Source organism: Bombina bombina, chromosome 6 (assembly GCF_027579735.1).
Source record: "Bombina bombina isolate aBomBom1 chromosome 6, aBomBom1.pri, whole genome shotgun sequence".
In the NCBI taxonomy this organism is placed as follows: domain Eukaryota; kingdom Metazoa; phylum Chordata; class Amphibia; order Anura; family Bombinatoridae; genus Bombina; species Bombina bombina.
The window spans coordinates 893,574,550-893,595,488 of record NC_069504.1 but is presented as its reverse complement, the minus strand read 5'-3'; the positions used below and the strand labels follow the sequence as shown (position 1 = coordinate 893,595,488).

At 36.5% G+C, this 20,939-nt stretch overlaps 1 protein-coding gene across 1 annotated transcript in view; it reads right to left on the bottom strand.

The window, feature by feature from the left end:
• The window catches only part of BLM (BLM RecQ like helicase), a 117,526-nt gene that overhangs the window by 89,513 nt on the left and 7,074 nt on the right, over window positions 1-20,939 (bottom strand). The window contains 7 exon segments of the mRNA XM_053719573.1: window positions 7,722-7,835; window positions 8,127-8,245; window positions 8,797-8,985; window positions 9,780-10,215; window positions 10,218-10,416; window positions 11,927-12,054; window positions 12,212-12,248. Coding sequence (XP_053575548.1) covers window positions 7,722-7,835; window positions 8,127-8,245; window positions 8,797-8,985; window positions 9,780-10,215; window positions 10,218-10,416; window positions 11,927-12,054; window positions 12,212-12,248 — 1,222 coding nt within the window.

Below are 20,939 nucleotides of genomic sequence, written 5' to 3'. Positions count from 1 at the left end.
CATACACACATACAGTGCTCAAAATTTCCACTAGCCATTGGTGAGTGGAAATTTTACAGTGGCGAGTGAAAGTTAGTGAGTGAATGTCTACAAAAATTATCTAAAAGGGATATTATAAATCCATGAAAGGGAAAGGATATAGGTTCCTCTAGGGTTATAGGGACCCCCATTAGTGCTTAGACTGTTACTTCTGAGAGGGTAAACAGGGGCAGTGAGAGATTGGAGAGGAAAATTTAAAGTGAAGAAAAAGATAGGGTTAAGAAAGAGTGGAAAGAGGGGAGAAAAAAAAAAAAGAGTGAAGAGATATGAGAGAAGAGAGATAAATAGTGTTATAGAAAAAGGCATAGAGAGTCCACAACGTCATTCCAATTACTAGTGGGATATTCAACTCCTGGCCAGCAGGAGGAGGCAAAGAGCACCTCAGCAAAGCTTGATGGTGCTTATTATAAACTGTATTGGTTAACTGTTTTATTATTAGCCATTTTTTTTAACTGCAGGTTACTTACGCGCACTTTCCGTAGTGGAGCAGTTGGGGAGTGAATTGTGAAGCCGTTTCTACTCAGCTAGAGGCTTATCGTGACGGCTTTGTTAATTTCTTCTATCATCTTACCGGATTGTTTACTAGAGGAGAGGATCACTACAGAGAGTTCAGTTTTTCCTCTTACTAGTGGGGTGTTTTTAATGACCGGTAGGAGCCTCAGGTAGATTATAGATATCGACCATATATACTTGAACTTTTGGTTTTAGATCAGATATTTAACCTTAATAATTTTTTTTTTAAAAAGTCTTTTTATTGAGAGAAAACATGTGAGTACATATAATCATTCCAACAATATATCATGATTCACATTCTGTTTACAACACAGTGCATCTCCCCATTTGGAATAGGAAACATTGTTGACAATGATCAATTTCTTTACATCAAATCAATAATGCATATAATATTGCTTTACCAACTGTCAGAAGATTCACATGCCTTTAAAGGGACAGTATGCACTCATTTTCATATAACTGAATGTAATAGACACTACTATAAAGAATAAGATGCACAGATACCGATATCAAAATCCAGTATAAAATGGTTTAAAAACGTACTTAGAAGCTTTCAGTTTAGCTCTGTTGAAAAGGCAGTTGGAAAGCCCCCTGCAAGTGGGAAATAAGATACTCCCCCTTCTTTTGCATATGAAAAGACCCTTTACACAAACAGGAGCAAGCTGGAGTAGGTAGCTGACAGTATTCAAATAAAACTTTGGGGCTTGGTTAGGAGTCTGAAAATCAGAGCAAAAAAAAAAAAAAAATAAGCAAAACTATACATTTAAAAAAAAACCCAAAAAAAACTTAATGGGCTTTATAAATAGATCATCTACAAAACATTTATGCAAAGAAAAAATGTGTATAATGGCCCTAACTCTCATATTTTTTGTATTTAATAGAGAGATCAAAAGTTTCTCTCTTACCTAACCTATTCTCAATCTAACAACAAAATTAACCTTACAGATTAACTAACTAAATTATCCTAACCATTGAATCTTACTGTCATATTCCATTTATTGCTTGCTCCCCAGAACAAAAAAAAAAAAAAAGGGGAGGGGGGGGGGGGAGAGAAAAGGGTGAAGTCAGCTAAAAACTACATGACTCCATTCTCCCCTTAGAGAGTCTTCCAAGAATATACTATTGTTGCGAAAAGGGAAGAACACTTGTCACTGGATTTCCAGCTCAAATGTTAAAATCAGTCTAGGCCACTTCCGTAGGAATAAATTCAGTTTGTTACCTACATCCACCCTAACGTTAACCTTGATAATTTTATTTTTTATATTAAAATTTTCATCTAATTGGCTATTGCTAGTGGGCCTGTTCTACTATAGTTATTGACTCAGAACAGGATCAGTCTCTCTCTATGGATAAATGTTTACTATGTTTAGAGGCCCAAATCGTCCTGCCTATGCAATTTTGTTCCTCATGCTTAGCTACAATTTTAAAATTTAAAGACAAATTACTGCCTTCTGAGCCAAGTGTCTGGTGTGCGGGACATGCCTCGACTTTCTCCTCAAACGTTCCAAGCTTTAATTGTCTCTCATACTGTGCCTTCTGTGTCCTCTCATACACCTGGGGATTTTGCCGCTCAGTTTATGTCTGCAGTATCAGCGGCTTTGTCAGCTTTCCCTTCTTCGGGTTACTACTGAAGGAGGTTTTAGCTACTTTGGATGACTCTGAACCTTCGGTTGCTGTCAACCCCATAAAATCTTCTAAACTGGATAGAGTTAATGACTCTCCATCTTCTGAGGAGGTTTCTGCTTTTCCAAGGAGGATGTCTGATATTATAGCTCAGGAATGGGATAAGCCAAGGGTTCCTTTTTCCCCTTCCCTGTTTTTAAAAAAATGTTTCCTGTTGACGACTTCTATTCGTGACTCATGGTGCACTGTGCCTAAAGTAGAAGGAGCTATTTCTACTCTTGCTAAGAGAACTTCCATTCCTATTGAGGATAGTTGCTCTTAAAAGGATCCCATGGATAAGAAGCTAGAGGCTTACTTAAAAAAAAACCATCCATCAACCTGCAGCGAGTATTGCCACAGTTGCGGGAGCAGCATCTTATTGGTGCGATAAGTGAATAAAATAAAGTTAAATCCGCCTGCTCTAGGTAAAGTGTAAAAACAAACTCCCTGTGAGAGGATATAAAAGATGGTAAACGCTAAATATCAAAAATAAAACAATATAAAATATACAATATAAATGTACAAATCAAATGTGTAATAAAACTGTATCAATTACGGTAATAAATGTGGATACTAATGCGCAATAAGCCACTAAGTAGCTGTTGTGAAAAGATATAAATATATCAGCACTCCAACAGAGCGCAGAGGGACAGTAAGTATTCGAACCCCAATTACTCTAAAAACAAGAAATTGTTAGCTACTATAGTATTGATAAACACATAACAAAACGTGATCACTATGTGATATAGTGATAGTGTCCTAAATTGATCCCAAAACGACCAAGTGTAGTTCCTTGTGCAGTCTTGGGTAGAATAATCAAAGTAATGAAGTGACTTGAGGCTGCAGAACTCCTTCCAGAAGCTTGATGGCATACAAGCAAAATAATCTGTAGATAGGTAGAAGAGAAGAGGGCGCCTAGGCATCACAACTGAATTTTTTGCTAAGCAACACATCTCATTTTTTGGAGAATTATCTGGAGCCTCTCTACACCGCCTTGTCTTTGAGCAGTTTTTCCATTACAGTGTGTGGATACGGATGTTTGACTGCTGCATACGGATCATAGGTGATAACTCTTTTGGAGTCTCCATATACCCACTAGTTCGATAGGATAGCTGTCTGGGCAGCTAAAAAAAGGTCCAGAAGGCTTCTGTGGCACTTCTCAAGTGCTTTATACTTTGCAAGTATAATTTGTATATGCGTGATGATCCAGCACTACTGATCGTGCACTATTGTGGCGCCTTCTCTTCTACTTATTGGTACAATGCCTTGTCTGATCTTATTTCAGAGGAAACTACGGTAGAGAAGATCCAAGATATGATCAAAGCTCTTAAACTAGCTAATACCTTTATCTGTGATGCCAACATGCAGATAATTAATTAGATTGGAAGCTAAGATGTCTAGCTTCACTGTACTAGCCCGCAGAGCTCTGTGGTTAAAATCTTGGTCGGCTGATGTTTCTTCAAAGGTCAAGCTTTTGGCTTTAACTTATAAGGGTAAAACTCTTTTTGGACCTGGTCTGGTGGAAATCATTTCATATATTACGGGTGAAAAGGGATCTTTCATACCTCAGGACAAGAAGAATAGACCTAGGGGTCGACAGACTTTTAATTTTCGTTCCTTTTGCAAGTTTAAGGGACAGAAGTCCTCCTCTTCTTCTTCCAAACCAGAACAATCTAGGTCCACTTGGAAATCCGGCCAGCCCTGAAATAAGGGAAAGCAAAACATGAAGCCTTCAAGCTGACTCTAAATCAGCATGAAGGATCTGCCCCCGATCCAATTTTGGATCATGTGGGGGACAGGCTCTCTCTTTTTCGACAGGCTTGGATACACAATGTCCCAGATACATGTGCTGTGGACATAGTATCCCAGATTTCTCTTGTCAAGACAATCCTCAAACCAGTTAAAGAGGGAGGCCTTTTTAAATTGCGTAAAGGACCTATCCTCCCTGGGAGTTATTGTACCAGTCCCTCTAGAGGAACAAGGTCTAGGATTCTATTCAAATCTATTTGTGGTTCCCAAAAAGGAGGGAACTGTTCGTCCCATCCTTGATCTAAAGTGTCTAAACAAATTCCTCAGGGCTCCGTCCTTAAAGATGGAAAATATTCGTTCCATTCTTCCATTGGTTCAGGAAGATCAGTTCATGACGACCATAGACCCTGAAGGACGCGTATTTTACAAGTTCCCATTCACAGGGGTCATTACCAGTTTCTAAGGTTTGCCTTTCTGGACAAACATTTCCAGTTTATTGCCCTTACCGTTTGGTCTTGCCACAGTCTCCCAGAATATTCACAAAGGTTCTGGGAGCTCTATTGGCAGTGATCAGATCCCAGGGAATTGCTGTGGCGCCTTATCTAGACAACATCTTGGTTCAGGCGTCATCTTTTCTACTAGCAAAATCTCATACAGAGATGTTGTTGTCTTTTCTACGTTCCCACGGGTGGAAGGTGAATCTGGAACAGAGTTCTCTAGTTCTATCTACAAGAGTGTGTTTCCTAGGGACAATCATAGATTCCCTGTCCATGAGTTTTTTTCTGACAGAGGTCAGAAAATCCAAACTTCTTGCTTCCTGCCTTTCCCTCCAGTCTGCTTTTCGTCCATCAGTGGCTTAATGCATGGAGGTGATTGTTACAATCAGGCCTGTGTTTAAACCTGTTGCTCCTCCTTGGAGCCTTAATCTAGTTTTGCAGCAGGCTCCGTTTGAGCCAATGCATGTTGTTGATTTAAAATTGTTATCTTGGAAGGTTTTGTTTCTTCTTGTCATTTCTTCTGCTCGCAAAGTTTCTGAGCTTTCAGCTCTGCAGTATGACTTCCCTACCTTATTTTTCATGCAGATAAGGCGGTCCTTCGTACTAAATTAGGGTTTCTCCCTAAGGTGGGTATCGGGATCAAAACAATCAGGAAATTGTTGTTCCTTATTTTTGTTCTAATCCTCCTTCTCATAAGGGAACGTCTTTTGCATAACTTGGATGTTGTGCGCGCTCTAAAATTTTACTTATAATCTACTAAAGAATTTCGGCTTCTTCTGCCCTGTTTTCTTTGGAAAACGTAAGGGTCAGAAGGCCAATTCCACTACTCTCTCCCTCTGGTTGAGAAGTTTGATTCATTTTGCTTATGAGACTGCTGGACAGCAGCCTCCTGAGAGAAATTATGGCTCATTCCACTAGGGCTGTCTCCTCTTCTTGGGCTTTCAAAATGAAGCTTCTGAGGAACAGATTTGCAAGGCAGCTACATGGTCCTCTCTGCATACTTTTTCTAAATTCTACAGATTTGATACTTTTGCCTCGGCTGAGGCCTCTTTTGGGAGAAAGGTTTTATAAGCGGTGGTGCCTTCTATTTAGGTCCTAATGTCTTGTTCTCCCTCCCTATTCATTCTGTGTCCTCTTACTTGGGTATTTTTTCCCCACTAGTAATTGGAATGATGTTGTGGGCTCTCCATGCCTTAGGAAAGAAAACAAAATGTATGCTTACCTGATAAATTTCTCTTTCTTTCCGGGCATGGAGAGTCCATGACCCGCTCTCTCTTTAATTAGCATTTGGCAGTTTTTTTGAGTAAAACTCAGGCACCTTTTTCACCCTTGTGTTTCTTCTTTTTCATTCGGCTGAATGACTGGGGATTATGGGTAAGGGAAGTTACACTTAACAGCTTTGCTGCAGTGCTCTTTGCCTCCTCCTGCTGACCAGGAGTTGAATATCCCACTAGTATTTGGAATGACGTTGACTCTCCATGCCCGGAAAAAAAAGAAATTTATCATCAGGTAAGCATCAATTTTGTTTTCTGTCCAGCTGTCGTCTTCCCCAGAACCCTCAATGTTACTAACTGCTATGCACTTATTTTTGTTAATTTCTGTATGTAGCATTACTAAATTTATGGTATAAAAAAAAACATTAAAATATTACTTCATAATAATGTGTTTCACATTGGCTAAACATATGCAAGGGTGTGGTGTGGGCGAGTGGTGGGTGGGATCCAAAGTGGCGAGTAACATTTTGGGCTGGCTAGTAGCTTAGAGCTTGAAATTTTTTAAAGGAAAATTGAATGCTATACTTGATATATAAAATTGTACAATTTCACCAATAATAGGTGTTTAACAGACATTCATTAAGAACAAAAATTTGTCTAGCAATCTGTTTTTTTATTTTTTATTAAATAAATACACTAAAACATTTGCTGTCTTCTAACAAAGAGAAACTGGGGAGGGGGGTACTATTGAATCTCTTTTTGCCCAATTTAGGAAATGGCACAAACAGCAAACATGTAAACAATGCATTCAGCATATGAATAACCGATCAGGTTTGTGCAAAGCATCTATACTATAATCGCATTTGTAACGCGTCCGTTGCAGTCGCCAGTTGCGCATGCATCCTCAAAGGAATGTTGGCTGTGCCAAAAAAAAAAAAACAAACAAAAAAAACAAACAAAAAAAAAACACACTTTGCACAGGATGAAGATAGAAGATGATGTACCCGCCTGGAAGAAGACCTTCTCCGCCGGACTTCAGAAACGGCGAGTACCTATTTGGGGCTTAGTCTTAAAAATCCTAAGATTAGGAATTTAATGGGCTGTAAAAGTGCAGATTGCCCTTATAAGGGTAGTAAAAGAGCTGAATGCCTTTTTAAGGGCAATGCCCATACAAATGCCCCTTTAGGGGCAAATGGGTAGTTTAGGTTTTTTTAGTGTTAGGTTTTTTTTATTTTGGGGGGGCTAGTTGGGTGGGGAGGTTTTATGGTTAGGGGGTAATTGGTAGTTTTTGTAAGCAAAAGAGCTGTTTAACTTAGGGCAATGCCCTACAAAAGTCCCTTTTAAGGGCTATTGGTAGTTTAGTATTAGATTAGGGGGTGTTTTTATTTTCATAGTTTAGGTTTAAATTTTTCATTTTGAATAGCTTTATTTCTGTAATTTTTACTTTTTTTTAATTTTTGTAACTTTAGCTGGGGGGGTTGTATTTTTTTTTTTTAAACAGACTGCCCTCTGGGCAGGCTTATCGCCTAGTTGGTAATAAGAGAGAAAATATATGGAATGCATACAAAACATTGTTCAACTATACAAGTACTTAAAGGGCCATGAAACCCAACATTTTTCTTTTTCTTATATTTCATGATTCAAATAGAACAATGTGATTTCACACAACTTTCCAATTTACTTCTTTTAAACAATTTGCTTTATTCTCTTGGAATCATTTTTGGAAGGGGCAGGTATGCTCTACTGGGAGTTATATGAAGACATCTGGCGAACCAATGAAAAGAGGAATTTTTGTACAGCCACCAATCAGCAGCTAACTCCCAGTAATGCATTGCTGCTCCTGAGCCTACCTAGATATGTTTTTCAACTAAGGAAACCAAGAGAATGAAGCAATTTAGCTAAAAGAAGCAAATTGGAAAGTTGCTTAAAATCACATTTTTTGTCTGAGTCCTGGAAAAACATTTTTAAGATGAACATTGCTCATACTCTACAAGAACCATTTAGCAGACACTTGGCCTATGTAACATTCATATCTGTGCAGATCTACCTTTTCTGGTGTTACATACAGTAGCTTTATAATAGGGTCCTTCTTGGAAAGCTGCAAGTAAATGCTAGCAGCCTCAGAATCTGTCTTATCACCAGTGAGATACGTAGCCGGAATCTGCAGAAGATAAAAAATAAATATATACAGTGACGGTATAGGAAAGAAACAAATGTAAGAGTTTTATATAAGGCAGACAGTCCCTATAACAAAGTGCAAAAATGCCACACAAAAAAATAAATAAAAAAATAATTGTTTATCTAATAACAATCATCCTCATAAATATAAACATAACTAAAACGCTACAAAATCTTCAAAATGGATGGAGGCCAAAGCCATATTCTGGATTTTAAAACCAATTAAGTTGGTTTACAATGTCTATATTTTGTAGTGACATAAACAAAGACTTACATCTAGAGAGGTGAGCTTCTGAACCTGATCTACTATAAGTGAACGGAGAGGAGAAATAACGATAGTAACTCCTGGAGAAACACACCCTGGCAGTTGGTAACACAAGCTCTTGCCACCACCTAGATAAAAGAAAACACACACACACCACCACCATGAAAAATCTTTAAACAGAGAAGGGCAACACTTCAAAATTTAATGTATGGTTCTCTCACAATTGTACATCCCAAAAGAGAAGAAAAAGTAAAATAATCAGCAGCGAGGTGCTCCAATAATAAACATTCTTGCATCTTTCTATGCTTTAATGAATGTATACATTTCAGCACTCATGGGTCCTTTTATCAGGAAAGCACTGACGCCTGATAGAAGGACCTCAGGTGTAAAATGTATTTATTAAATTATTATGCAACATTTCATAATTAGAGTGGTCTAACTGAGCAAATATCTTTTCTGCTTATATGCACCAATGATAAAAACATAGTCCTTTAAGAAAAGGTATAGACAGAGAGCATAAAAAGACAGCATGTTGAATTAATTGGGCACGTGGGATTATAAAAGGTAAATCTGTACAGGTAGTTTTTTTGGACCACTATATAGGACCTAACCTGTCTGGTCAGCTATGCACTATGGTACAGTAGGTCCATTCCAGACACACCATGGAATAAGGACTTGCCTGTTGGCATCAATATGAAGCAGTCTTCTCCACACAGAGCTGCATTAATGGCTTCCAGCTGATTAGTTCGAAAGCGATGCAACCCAAATTTCTTGTGGAATATCTTCATCATTTCTTTAGAATGTGGAAAGTTGTAGCCTCTGAGACGCTCATGGGCTGGATTCTCTAACTGTGGCTTTAGGATTGAATCTGTAGTGGAAAATGAGGGAGGCAGGCTCAGCTGTAAAGTCAAGTATTAAATTCAGACATATTTACATCCTAATGTTATCTAGAACAGGTCAGCCTCAATGTGTTATATTTACAAGGAGCACTGTATTGTAATTCCCTCTCCCTTTAATGTGTTCCCAATAATACATTATACAGACTGCTGTATTAAATTGCTTATAAAATACCTATTTTATTTTTGTCATTTGAATTAGCTACTATCCTATACTGAACATTTCAGTGCAGTATACAGAAAAACCCAAATTTAAAAAGAGACAGCAGAAGAAATCAACCTCGCATTGGGGTGGGGGAGAAAGAGTCCAGACCATTTGAAAGGGTGTTCCTGCACCTGCAACATCTTCAAACAGAACAAAGTCGTATTAGCTGTTTGCCCGAGTACATGGACACATGAGGACTGGAGTTAAAAACCACTATGCTCTAAAATATCTGCACATCACTTCTGAAACCTGCTAATAGGTGTATTCATATTTGTTACATCTTTGTTTTGGTCTCAACCCTTATTTCCTGTATATAACATGTCTAGGCTATGATTCTGAAAAGCTTGATTCACAAGTTAAATTATAATAGGAAACTTTCTTCGCCACAAACCTATATATGACATATTACTACCACTCAAACTGCTATATAGTAGACTGATCTACTACCTGTAACAGTAAAACCCTATATACAACCAGACAAACAGCCAAATACTCTAATCAGACATTGCCCCAGAACGGCCTGCACCATGCCTCTAAATATCCATACTATGTTGCACTTACCAGAATGCAGAGTTTTGTCTGCAGTCTGAGTTGTAGAGTTAAATCCTTTGCATTGAGTAGCTTGTTGAGTCTTGTGAATTTTAGGAAATTCTGAAGGAAGGGTACTGCAAACAGGGGGTGCAGATGCATTGGCAATAGTTTGCAAATTGTCTTCATCAAAATCTTCAATATCAAAGTTATCAATATCAAAGTCCATGTCAACATTTTCCAAATCATTTGTCACATGAGTGACAGGTCTGGTGCAAGTACTGGTAGTTATTGGTTTCTCACTATGTGGTGTTTTACACCAACTATTACTGAGAGTAGAGTCCTGAAAACTAGTAGAGGTTTTATATACTGAATCCCTTTCATGGAAGGTGAAGGAAGGTTTGAAACTAGTTTGATGGGTCTGTTTGACTACTTGAATCAGCAGAGCAGTGTTTTTGTTATTATTACTAACTTGTCACCCCCCAGAGATTTAAATTTAAAAGTGTGACCTAATGCAGTGCTTGGTGTATAATTGGTGTCTGGAGATCGAATCGTAGGGGAACATTCTGCTGAATTTCTGATTATAGGGGATGAAGGGGAAGAACACAAAGATAATTCTAAGTGATTGTGGGCAGAAGTTTTGAACACAGAGTCAGAGAAAAGCCGCTTCCTGGAGAGAAAAAAAATAAATACGAATTAATGAATAAATAAAAATGACAGAGAGTAAGGCAGATAAAAAAAATCTTACAACAAAAAAGCATCCTCAGAACACCAACATATGAACTTAGTCTAAGCAAAAATACAACTATTAATAAAGATTCATGGAGCTATAACAAAATAAAATATATTTACAAAATCTAAAAAGGTCAAGAATCATCTATTGGAATATGGCTATTAAAATCAACACCTGCCTTGTTCCATTAAAGTGAAAACACACACACAAAAGGATTCCCTTGTAAACTGCCTAATAGGGACTATTAAAAAGGGACATGAAACCCAAATATTTTTTTTCATGATTCAGATAGAGGGTGCAATTTTAAACGACAACAGGATCATGCATGTGTCTGGCACATTATGTGGCAAACATTTTGCAAGAATGGTATCCATTTGCCAAACCAATAGATGGCAGCACCATTACCAGACACCTACCTAGGGAATAAAGCAAATTTGATAATATAAGTAAATTGGAAACATTTTTGAAATTGCATACTCTGTCTGAATCACAATTTAAATTATTTTTGTTTCACATCCCTTTAAAGCTCCCCTCAGAGTAATTATTAAAACTTGATGACTAAAAACTTAAATTCCACTACTGTCAACCTCAATTACTTGCTCATAATACCCAGTGTAATATGCAGAGGGGCACTGCAAACACCTTTACATTTGTGATATGTGGAACCAATTACATTAATTGCATTAAGTAAGTAGGTGTACACGGTTATAACATGTTAAAGAATGTATCAGGCCATATCGCAATACCTAGTAAGGTACTACAATATAAGCCTTATACCAGGGCTTCTGTGAATAAATTAGTAAAAACTGCATTACATGTTTGTCGATCACAAAAGGCAAAGGTGCATCAGTAAAGCCTGAGAAATGGATTGTTTATTTTGAAGAGACATTGAAGGCATTTCTCCATGTTCTGTACCAATATATTATTGCCGTCTATAGTAAAATAAATCAGAAAAGGTAACCATAATACTATTAACCTTGGCAAAATTGATCTAGTCCTTTGCAACAATGTGGCAGGGGAAGGAAAGATTGTGCATGAAATGAAATGTCACCTCAGCAGTAAAGAAGATATAATGGTTTGCAGGTAACATTTTTCGAACTTGTTTAGGCAATCAAACTAAGGCTGCCACCATATTACCACCTTAGCCAAAAATAAAAAAACCCACATACTTAATAATTAGAATAATTTAAAAAATAAATACTGTACTTTCAAATATACAATCTTAATACTGACATTTCAATATATAGTGAACATTTCCCTTAAAACTTTTTGGCAGAGAATATTGATAGGTAGAATCATGCCATATCACAATGAGAAAGGTGCCAATGACAAGCAACATATTTTTAGTGCATATTACAAGTGACATACAGGTTACTATGAAAATGCCCAGTAAATATTCCATGGCAAAAAGATTGAGCGCTTACGAATGGCTGAAAGAACTACTTACCGCTCATCCCTTTTCCTCTGAAGATCCTTTCCACAGGACAGTCTTTGCAGATCCGAAATTGGAATTTTATCAACCAGCTCACAAATCTCCACCATCACAGCCCACAGTTGAGGGTTTAACACCAGAACCTAACACAATTTTTTTTAAATATTATAACAACGTCAAAGACACACGTATAAAGCTTCAAAATGTCCTGAAATTGGATAGTCTGAAGACTTATTATTTCTTACCCTGAGTAGAAACATTCCCTTGTGATATTTCTGTTGCACACAGAGAATTGCTGACCTCTGCCACAGATGAGACAGATTGTTTCTTCATTGAGCTAATGAAGAGAAAAAGAAAATAATCTAAAACCAGCCTTATAAGAACAATCTACATCATAAATGTTACAGATAAACCTATAGCTGGGCTTTATCAATATGTTATGTTATCAAAATTAGAGATGCTGAAGGCACGTCATAAAGCAGACAACACAATGCTCTCTAATGCGGCCTATTTATTATCACTCATGTTAATAATAATGAGAGAAGATAAAGTATGGTATCATTATCTAAGACTGCTAAATGGTCAGTAACAGTTTGTTTAAAGCAAAGCACTCAGACTTACAAAACACCACACATGGTTGGTGAAGAAAAACAAAAAAAAAAAAATCTTACAATGTTGAAGAGAAATAAAAAGGAGAAATGTGTGCAATGTGCTTAAGACAAGTCATTGGTGGGAGGGCAAAGTTTAAACTATACTCTGAAACGATCGCAAAAAATAAATATATATATATTATATATATAATTATATATATATATATATATATATAATATATATATATATATATATATATATATAAATATAGGTGCTCATATTTTGCAGTCATTTTAATGTAACATGCTATAATTTGTGTGCAGACATACATGATTTTTTTTTCAGAAAACTTTTGAGCCAGAAATGTCCTCAGCTTTTTGCAAGATCTCAATTTCAAACACTGAGATTGCATCTTTTTAAAATATTTAGTTTTTTTGTTTTTTAAAAAAACAAAACACCACCACAAAAAAAGAACCCCCCCCCCCACACACAAAAACATTTTAAATATATTTTCATTATTTAGTCACCTTTTACCTGTAATTTTATTCTGAAAATTGTGGGCTGTCCAATTCTTGTTAAAAGTGGAGACTTCAGACATAACTGCTATATTCCACACCTTAATTGTTAGTTTATATATAGTTATAGTTCCTAATTGGCCTTAGAAAATTAAACTTTGGTTACAACATGGCTGTGCCCAATACTTTATGGAGACTAAAACCCTATACCTATTTTTCAATATTTAAAAAATATATACTGTAATATAAAAAAAATAATCTCCGATATTATTCTCAGGTCAATCTTAGCTTTAATTACAGCATTCAACCTGCCATTTATTTAATGTTAAAAAAAAAGATATATGGTACTCAGGCATGACTGCAAATTACTTCCTCCTACCAAAAAAAGAAATACCCCTGGGGTGAAAAACCACTGTAAAAGAAAAACAATAAAATGGCAAAAATAATTCAGAAAGCCTAAACTCAGATTTTTACCATCAAATACAACAAACATTAGCAATAATTTCAAGTTAGGTTGAGGCCTTCCACCTTGGTGTACTTGTAAAACAAATATTTTAAGATTTGGTTGAACTGATCTAGATTGGTGTATGCATTCACCTATTTTTTGTGCCCGGGAGCTTCTAAGTATGTTTTTAAAAAGGTTTTATACTGGATTTTAGATCTGTATCTGTGGATATTCTTTATAGTAGTTTCTATTACATGCAGTTATATAAAAATTGGTGAACATTGTCCCCCCCTTTAAGGGTCTATTAATTAAAACAAACTTGTGTTTTGTCCGCATTTAGTAAGCGTCCCTCGTTTAAATGTGTGTCTGGCTTGTTTTACTAATAAAAAGTACTGCGATAGTTTAATGTCTGCAAACATAAGTGCACTAATACTACAACGATTGCCCTGATTAGTGCAAGAGCACACTTATGTGTGTACCTAACTAATCAAAGGAGATCAGATAAAACATATAATGGGCATATCCTTTAACTGTTCAGAGAAAGCAGAATACTGCAAACCTTTTCAACAAGACGACAAATTTACACACATTTCATATGCAGTGTTTTATTACAGACATAGGGTTAGTATGGTGCATTGATGTGCATTACTGAAATTAGGAACAACAACAAGTCATCTTAGGACCCAGGGCAGTTAATCGTGACTTTTTAACATATAGGCAGGATACATGTGTGTTGATTTTTCTATGATTATTGCTTATATCTTTTTCAGTGTTTATCTCTTAGAGTTTGGATATAAAACGCTCAATCACGTGGGACAATGCAAGACTAATATGTCACCCACCCTTGTGTTTCCGGCATTGTAGGATTATTATTCTGTAGCGTCTATACTCAGGTATGTCCAGTGCGCTTAGAAAAACTAAAAAACATAATTTAACTTACCGGATAAATTAATTTCTTTCATGGTGGCGAGAGTCCACGATTTGTTACATATGGGATTATACATTCCTACCAGGAGGCGGCAACATTTCCAAAACCTCAAAAGCCTATAAATACCCCACCCCACCTCACTCATCTCTCATCTTAACGTATAACCAAGAAGTGATGTGTAAAAGAAGGAATATGAAAAAGGCATAAAAAAAAAGGAACAGGAAAAAAAGATGTGCTATGTTAAAAACAACCCATAATTAGGGAGAGGACCTCGTGGACTTATCAGTTTTTACATAAATTATGTTTTTTTTCATATAGGTGGCGAGAGTCCACGATGTGTTACATATGGGATATAATACCCAAGATGCTGAAGACCACGAGTAACAAAATAAAAAGTGAGGGATAAAAACCAGCTTTTTTTTTTTTTGCTGAAAATATCCAAAATAAAGTCTTTTAATAACTAAAAAAACCTTTAAGAAATTTTTATAGGCAACAGAATCGAGTGACCACTGCCTGAAGAACCTTTTTTACCAAAAGCTGCTTCTGAAGAGGCAAAAACATCAAAATGTTAAAATTTGGTAAAAGTATGCATAGAAGACCAAGTGGCTGCTTTGCAGATTTGATCAACTGAAGCCTCATTCTTGAAAGCCCAAGATGTGGCAACTGATCTAGTAGAATGAACAGTAATTCTCTGAGGCGTAGACTGACCCGCTTCCAAATAAGCTTTGTGAATCAGAAGTTTTAACCAAGAGGCTAAAGAAATAGCAAAAGCTTTCTGACCCTTCCATGAACCAGTAAAAATGACTAACAAACCAGAAGTCTTTCTGAAATCTTTAGTGGCAGCAACATAATATTTCAAAGCTCTGACAACATCCAAAGAATGTAAAGATTTTTCTGCATCATTTTTAGGATTAGGACACAAGGGGGGGAACAACAATTTCCCAGTTAATGTTGTTATAATTAACAACCTTTGGCAAGAATTTTAAAGTAGTCCTCAAAACTGCTTTGTCTTGATGAAAAATTAAGTAAGAAAGAAAGGGTGGATACTTCTGAAACTCTTCTAGCAGAAGAGATAGCTAAAAGAAACCGAACTTTCCAAGAAAGTAGTTTAAGGTCTAAATAATGCATAGGCTCAAAAGGAGGAGCCTGTAAAGACTAATACCAGATTGAGACTCCATGGGAGGAGAGATAGATTTAATTACAGGTTTTATTCTAGATAAGGCCTGAACAAAACAATGAATGTCTGAAGATGAGCAATCTTTTGGTGAAAAATGCAAATGAAGTGACGGCGCTAGTTAGCACAGGTCATATATATATATATATCAAATATATTGTAACCACAATCTAGTGTATATCAGGTTAATAAAATATGAACCACAATATATGGATTAATGTGTATCACATACTAAAAGCAATATAGAGGCTGAGGGTGGAATATAATATAGAGGCTGAGGGTGGAATATAATATAGAGGCTGAGGGTGGAATATAAAAATATATACAAATTATTTAGGGTAAAATTATATAATCTTACTAAATAGGGGACGTCTCCCCGTTAAAAGCAAACCTTTAAAAAATTCCTAATGTACCATCAAGGAAAACTAAACATGATGATGATGGTCTGCAGAGTACTGCAAAGTCCCAGAACAGTGGATAAAAATATTAATAAAATTGATTGTATTAGCAATCATAAACAGAATATTCTGATGGTTAACAGTGTATCCGTGACATGCTGGTAAGTTAGGTACCCGATAAAGATTTACAAATATCTTCCCTTAAACTCCTCTCAGCGGAACACCCTGTTTATTGAGGGATTGCTAGAGGGAAAAAAAATAATAAAGTTACAGTGAATACCTTCAGGTAACTACTTCGGTTGTGGGTTGACTGAGGAGTTCCGAGTGTAAACGGAGGGAGGTGTATTGCAACAACAACTTTTATTCGGAACCAGCATAAAACAAATCAAATTACCCAAAAAAGAGGATTGGTGATATATCTACCACTAGTAGTGGGATTTTTCATCTTCAAAAAGTAATTACCTACAATAGCGCTATTGTCATTTCAGTCTACACCAGTAACCTTTGACAAGGACGCCTTACAGCTAATCACGTAATCCAAGTGTTGCCGAGGAGTACAGCTATCGACATTACCCGCCTGGATGTGGTGTTACTAGTCGACCCACAACCGAAGTAGTTAACTGAAGTTATTCACCTAAACTTTATTTTTTTCCCCTCTAGCATCCCTTGATAAACAGGGTGTTCCGCTGAGAGGCGTTTAAGGGAAGATATTCGTCAATCTTTATCAGGTACCTAATTTACCAGCATATATCACGGATACACTTATCAGAATATTCTGTTTACGATCGCTAATACAATCAATTTTATTAATATTTGTATCCACTGTTCTGGGACTTAGCAGTACTCTGCAGACCATCATCTCCAATATTTAGTTTTCTTGATGGTACATTAGGAATATTTTTTAAAGGTTTGATTTTAAACGGGGAGACGTCCCTATTTAGTAAGATTACATAATTGTACCCCAATAAATAATTTGTATACATTTTTATATTTCAGCCTCTATATGCTTTTAATTTCATTAACCCGATATAGACTAGATTGTGGTTACAATATATTTATTGAATATATATATATATATATATATATATATATATATATATAATATATATATATATATATATATATATATATATATATATACACACACATACACCTGTGCTAACTAGCACTGTCCCTTCTCTTGCATTTCTCACACTAGATTAGATTTAGCTAGGAAGGGATAATCTTTAGTGACAGCAGAGTCCTCCTTTTTCATGGGCGCTTTCTCCTTTATCTTTTTAGATCAATCTTTCGGTGAAACATGACAGAACGAGCAGAAATCTGTCCTTTCAAAGTACTGGCAAATAAATCCTTATCTAAAGCATCTTGTAGATACTAAAAAATTCTAGGAATTCTAAATGAATGCCAAGAAAAAATATATGAGTAGAACACCAGGTGATATAAAGTTTACAAACTTTATAATACATTTTCCTGGAAACAGTCTTTCTTGCTTGTATCAGAGTCTGAAAAACTGTGACTGAGAACTAGGGGTTCAATCTCCATGCCAATAAGTTCAGAGATTTTAAGACTGGATGAAAGAAGGGACCTTGAGACAGAAGGTCTGGTCTTAGAGGAAGATGCCATGGTGGGTAGCTGGACATCCAAACTAGATCTGCATACCAGATTCTGAGAGGCCACGCAGGGGCCATCAGAAGTACAGATGATTGTTCCATCTTGATCTTTGAAATCACCCTGGGTAGTAGAACTAGAGGAAATATATAAGCATATTGGAATGACCAAGGGACTGCTAGAGCATCCGTATCTTGGAAATTTCTTGTTCAGGCGAGAGGCCATAAGATCTATTTGTGGAAGACCCTAGATGTAAGAATACATCCTGATAGAGAGACCATTCCCCCGGGTGCAATGACTGACGGCTGAGATATCTGCCTCCCAATTGTCTATACCTAGGATGTGAATCGCAGTGATGAGACAGAAATTGGTCTCTGCCCAAGAAAGTATCCAAGATACTTCTTTCATGGCTAGGTAACTTCGAGTTGCCACTTGATGATTGACATTTGCCACTGTTGTGATATTGTCTGTTTGAAAAAGAAGAAAAGATTTGTTCTTCAGAAGAGGCCAAGCTTGAAGAGCTATGAAAAGAGCACAGAGTTCTAAGATATTGATTGGAATCAATATTCCTGAATATTCCAAGCTCCCTGTGCAGTCAGGGGACCCCTATACTGCTCCCTAACCTGTAAGGCTTGCATCTGTTGTAATCACAGACCAGGTAGGGTGAACAAAGGAGGCCCCCTGAAGAAATCGGTAGTCTAGCCACAATGTCAGAGAAAAACGAGTGTTGGGATCTAAGAATATTAGTTGTGATATTCGAGTATAATCCCTTGCACCATTGGCACAGCATGCAAAGGTTGAAGAGGGCCTACATAAGAAAAACGAGCAAAGGGGGGATAGCGTCCGATGCTGGCAATCATTTGGCCTAACAACCTCCATGCACATAGCCACTGAAAGGCATGATAGGGACTGATATGTTCAGACAAGCTGAAACTGTCTCTTTTCTATCAGGGACAAAGTAATGGACACCGAGGCCTATTTGGAATCCCAAATAAGTGACCTTTGTCTGAGGAATCGAGAAACTTTTTAGAAAATATTGATCCCCCAACCATGATTTTTAAAAAACAAGAACAGTTGATTCATGTGAGAGTCTGCTAAAATGAAAATATTGAGGCTAGAACCAAGATAATTGTCCAAATAAAAAAACACTGCAATACCCTGCTCTCTGATTACAGATAGAAGTGCACCGAGAACCTTTGAAAATATTCTTGGTGCTGTTGCTAGGTCCAAATGGAAGAGCAACAACTTGAAAATGCTTTTCTAGAAAAGAGAATCTCAGAAATTGAAAATTGTCTGGATGAATAGGGATGTGAAGAGAAGCATCCTGTAAGTATATTGTGGACCTATAATGAACCTTGCTGAACAAAAATGTAGAAGAATAGTCCTTATAGTTTCCATCTTAAAAGTTGGAATTCTTACAAATTTGTTTAGTGTTTTCAGATCCAAGATTGGTCTGAAGGAATTCCTCCTTCTTTTATAATAAATAAAAATAATAAAGTTCTAGATGTGAGACACGTTAGAAAATGCCTGAGCTTTTAAAGGATGTTTTGGAACATGTTAAATAAAACCGTCCCCTTGGGGGCTTGATTTTGAAACAATTCGATATCCCGAGAGATTATATTCTGGATCCAGGGATTTTTTACAGATTCGACCAAATTTTCTGAAAAAGGTTTTAATCTGCCCCCACCAAAAGAACTGGGTTGGGGGGCCGCACATTCTTGTTTTTTGGACAGGATTAGGTTTTTTGAATTGTTCAGATTTATTCCAATGGGAAGAAGATATCCAGATAAAGCCAGGGGCTTTTGGATAGGGGGGGGAAGGCTTCAGATATTTGTTTAGAAAAGAATGAAAAACTTATTTGGAGCCTTGAACTTCTCTTTAGATCTATAGTCTTGATGCAAAAAGATTGACTTACCTCCAGTAATAAAATAAATAATTGAATCTAATTGTAAACCAAATAGATTCTTACCCTGAAAAGAAAGATAGTAATCTCATCTTGGACACCATATCAGCATTTCAGGATTTAAGCCATAAAGCTCTTCTAGAAATAGCTAAATACATGGTTTTAATGTTAATTTTGACAAAGTCAATACTTCATACATATAAAAAGATTTGCTTCTTGTAGTAAATGAATTACACATTAAGGATCTGAAAAAAAAAAATTGCTGAGCAAGATTAGAAAGCCAAAAAGTAGAGGCGGCGACTACATCAGCATCAGATATAGCTGGCACCTAAGAACATAACAGTTATGTTCATAAATAAGCTCTTCTCAAAAAAGATTCAAGTTTCCTATCTAAAGGATCTTTGAAAGAAAGTACCTATTTTCTAACAGAATCGTATTACGTTTAGCTAGAGAAGAAATCGTCCCAACTACCTTAGGGATAGTTTCCCCTAGCTCTAGATTAGGCAACAGGTTAAAGGATACAACTTCTTAAACCTAGGAGGAGGATTAAAAGAAGTACCAGGTTAGACCATTCTTTAGAGATAATATTAGAGACTGCATTAGGAACAGGAAATCTCTCTGTAATAAGAATGTTAGACTTAAAAAAGGAATTCAACTTGTTACAAGGAATATCTTCAGAAGGTTTAACTTCTTTAATACCTAAAGTGACTAAAACCTCTTTTAAAAGAGAACGAAGGTGCTCAATTTTAAATAAAAAGGAATATTTATCTGGTTCTGTATCAGATGAAGGAGCCTCAGTATCAGAGGAATCATCATCATGAGAAGATACGTCACTATTAGTCTGATTAGTACATACAGATTTTAATGCCAAACTAATGAGCAAAAATCGATAGAAAAAAGCTGCGGAAAACGGCGCGAAAATTACGCCATGGGGGGCAGGTTTTAAAAAAAACTAAAAAAAAAAAACGCTATTTGGCATGCATGCCTTGTCAGGATTTCAAGTGACCAGGTAAGGTAAGTAACAAGGTTTAAGAAACACGAGTGCTCAAATCTTAAAAAAACAAAAACCTTAGCGCATAGCAGCAGAATATAAATCCTCAAAAACAATTTAGTTTATTTCTCTGCTTAAAAGACATATTTGCCTAAAGTACTGGGCTGCAGTATATAAAAATAAAGAGATAAACATTCTTATAAAAAATGTGCCAAATTAGTCAGGAGTGCCTTTGTAAAAAATTATACTTACCGTAATAAAGCAGATAGATACTCGTCCACAAATGCAGACAGGCTAAACCAGTGCTAAAACATATCAGCAGAGGTACAGATATAGGAGTATGTAGAACCATAAAGGGAGGCAGGAGATGAATCCCTGCGACCGGGTTTACAGATAGCACAAAAAAAAAAAGGTTTTAAACAGAGGTAGAACATGATAACCTTAGGCAAAAACTCCCTTAATGTCCTCTGACAAG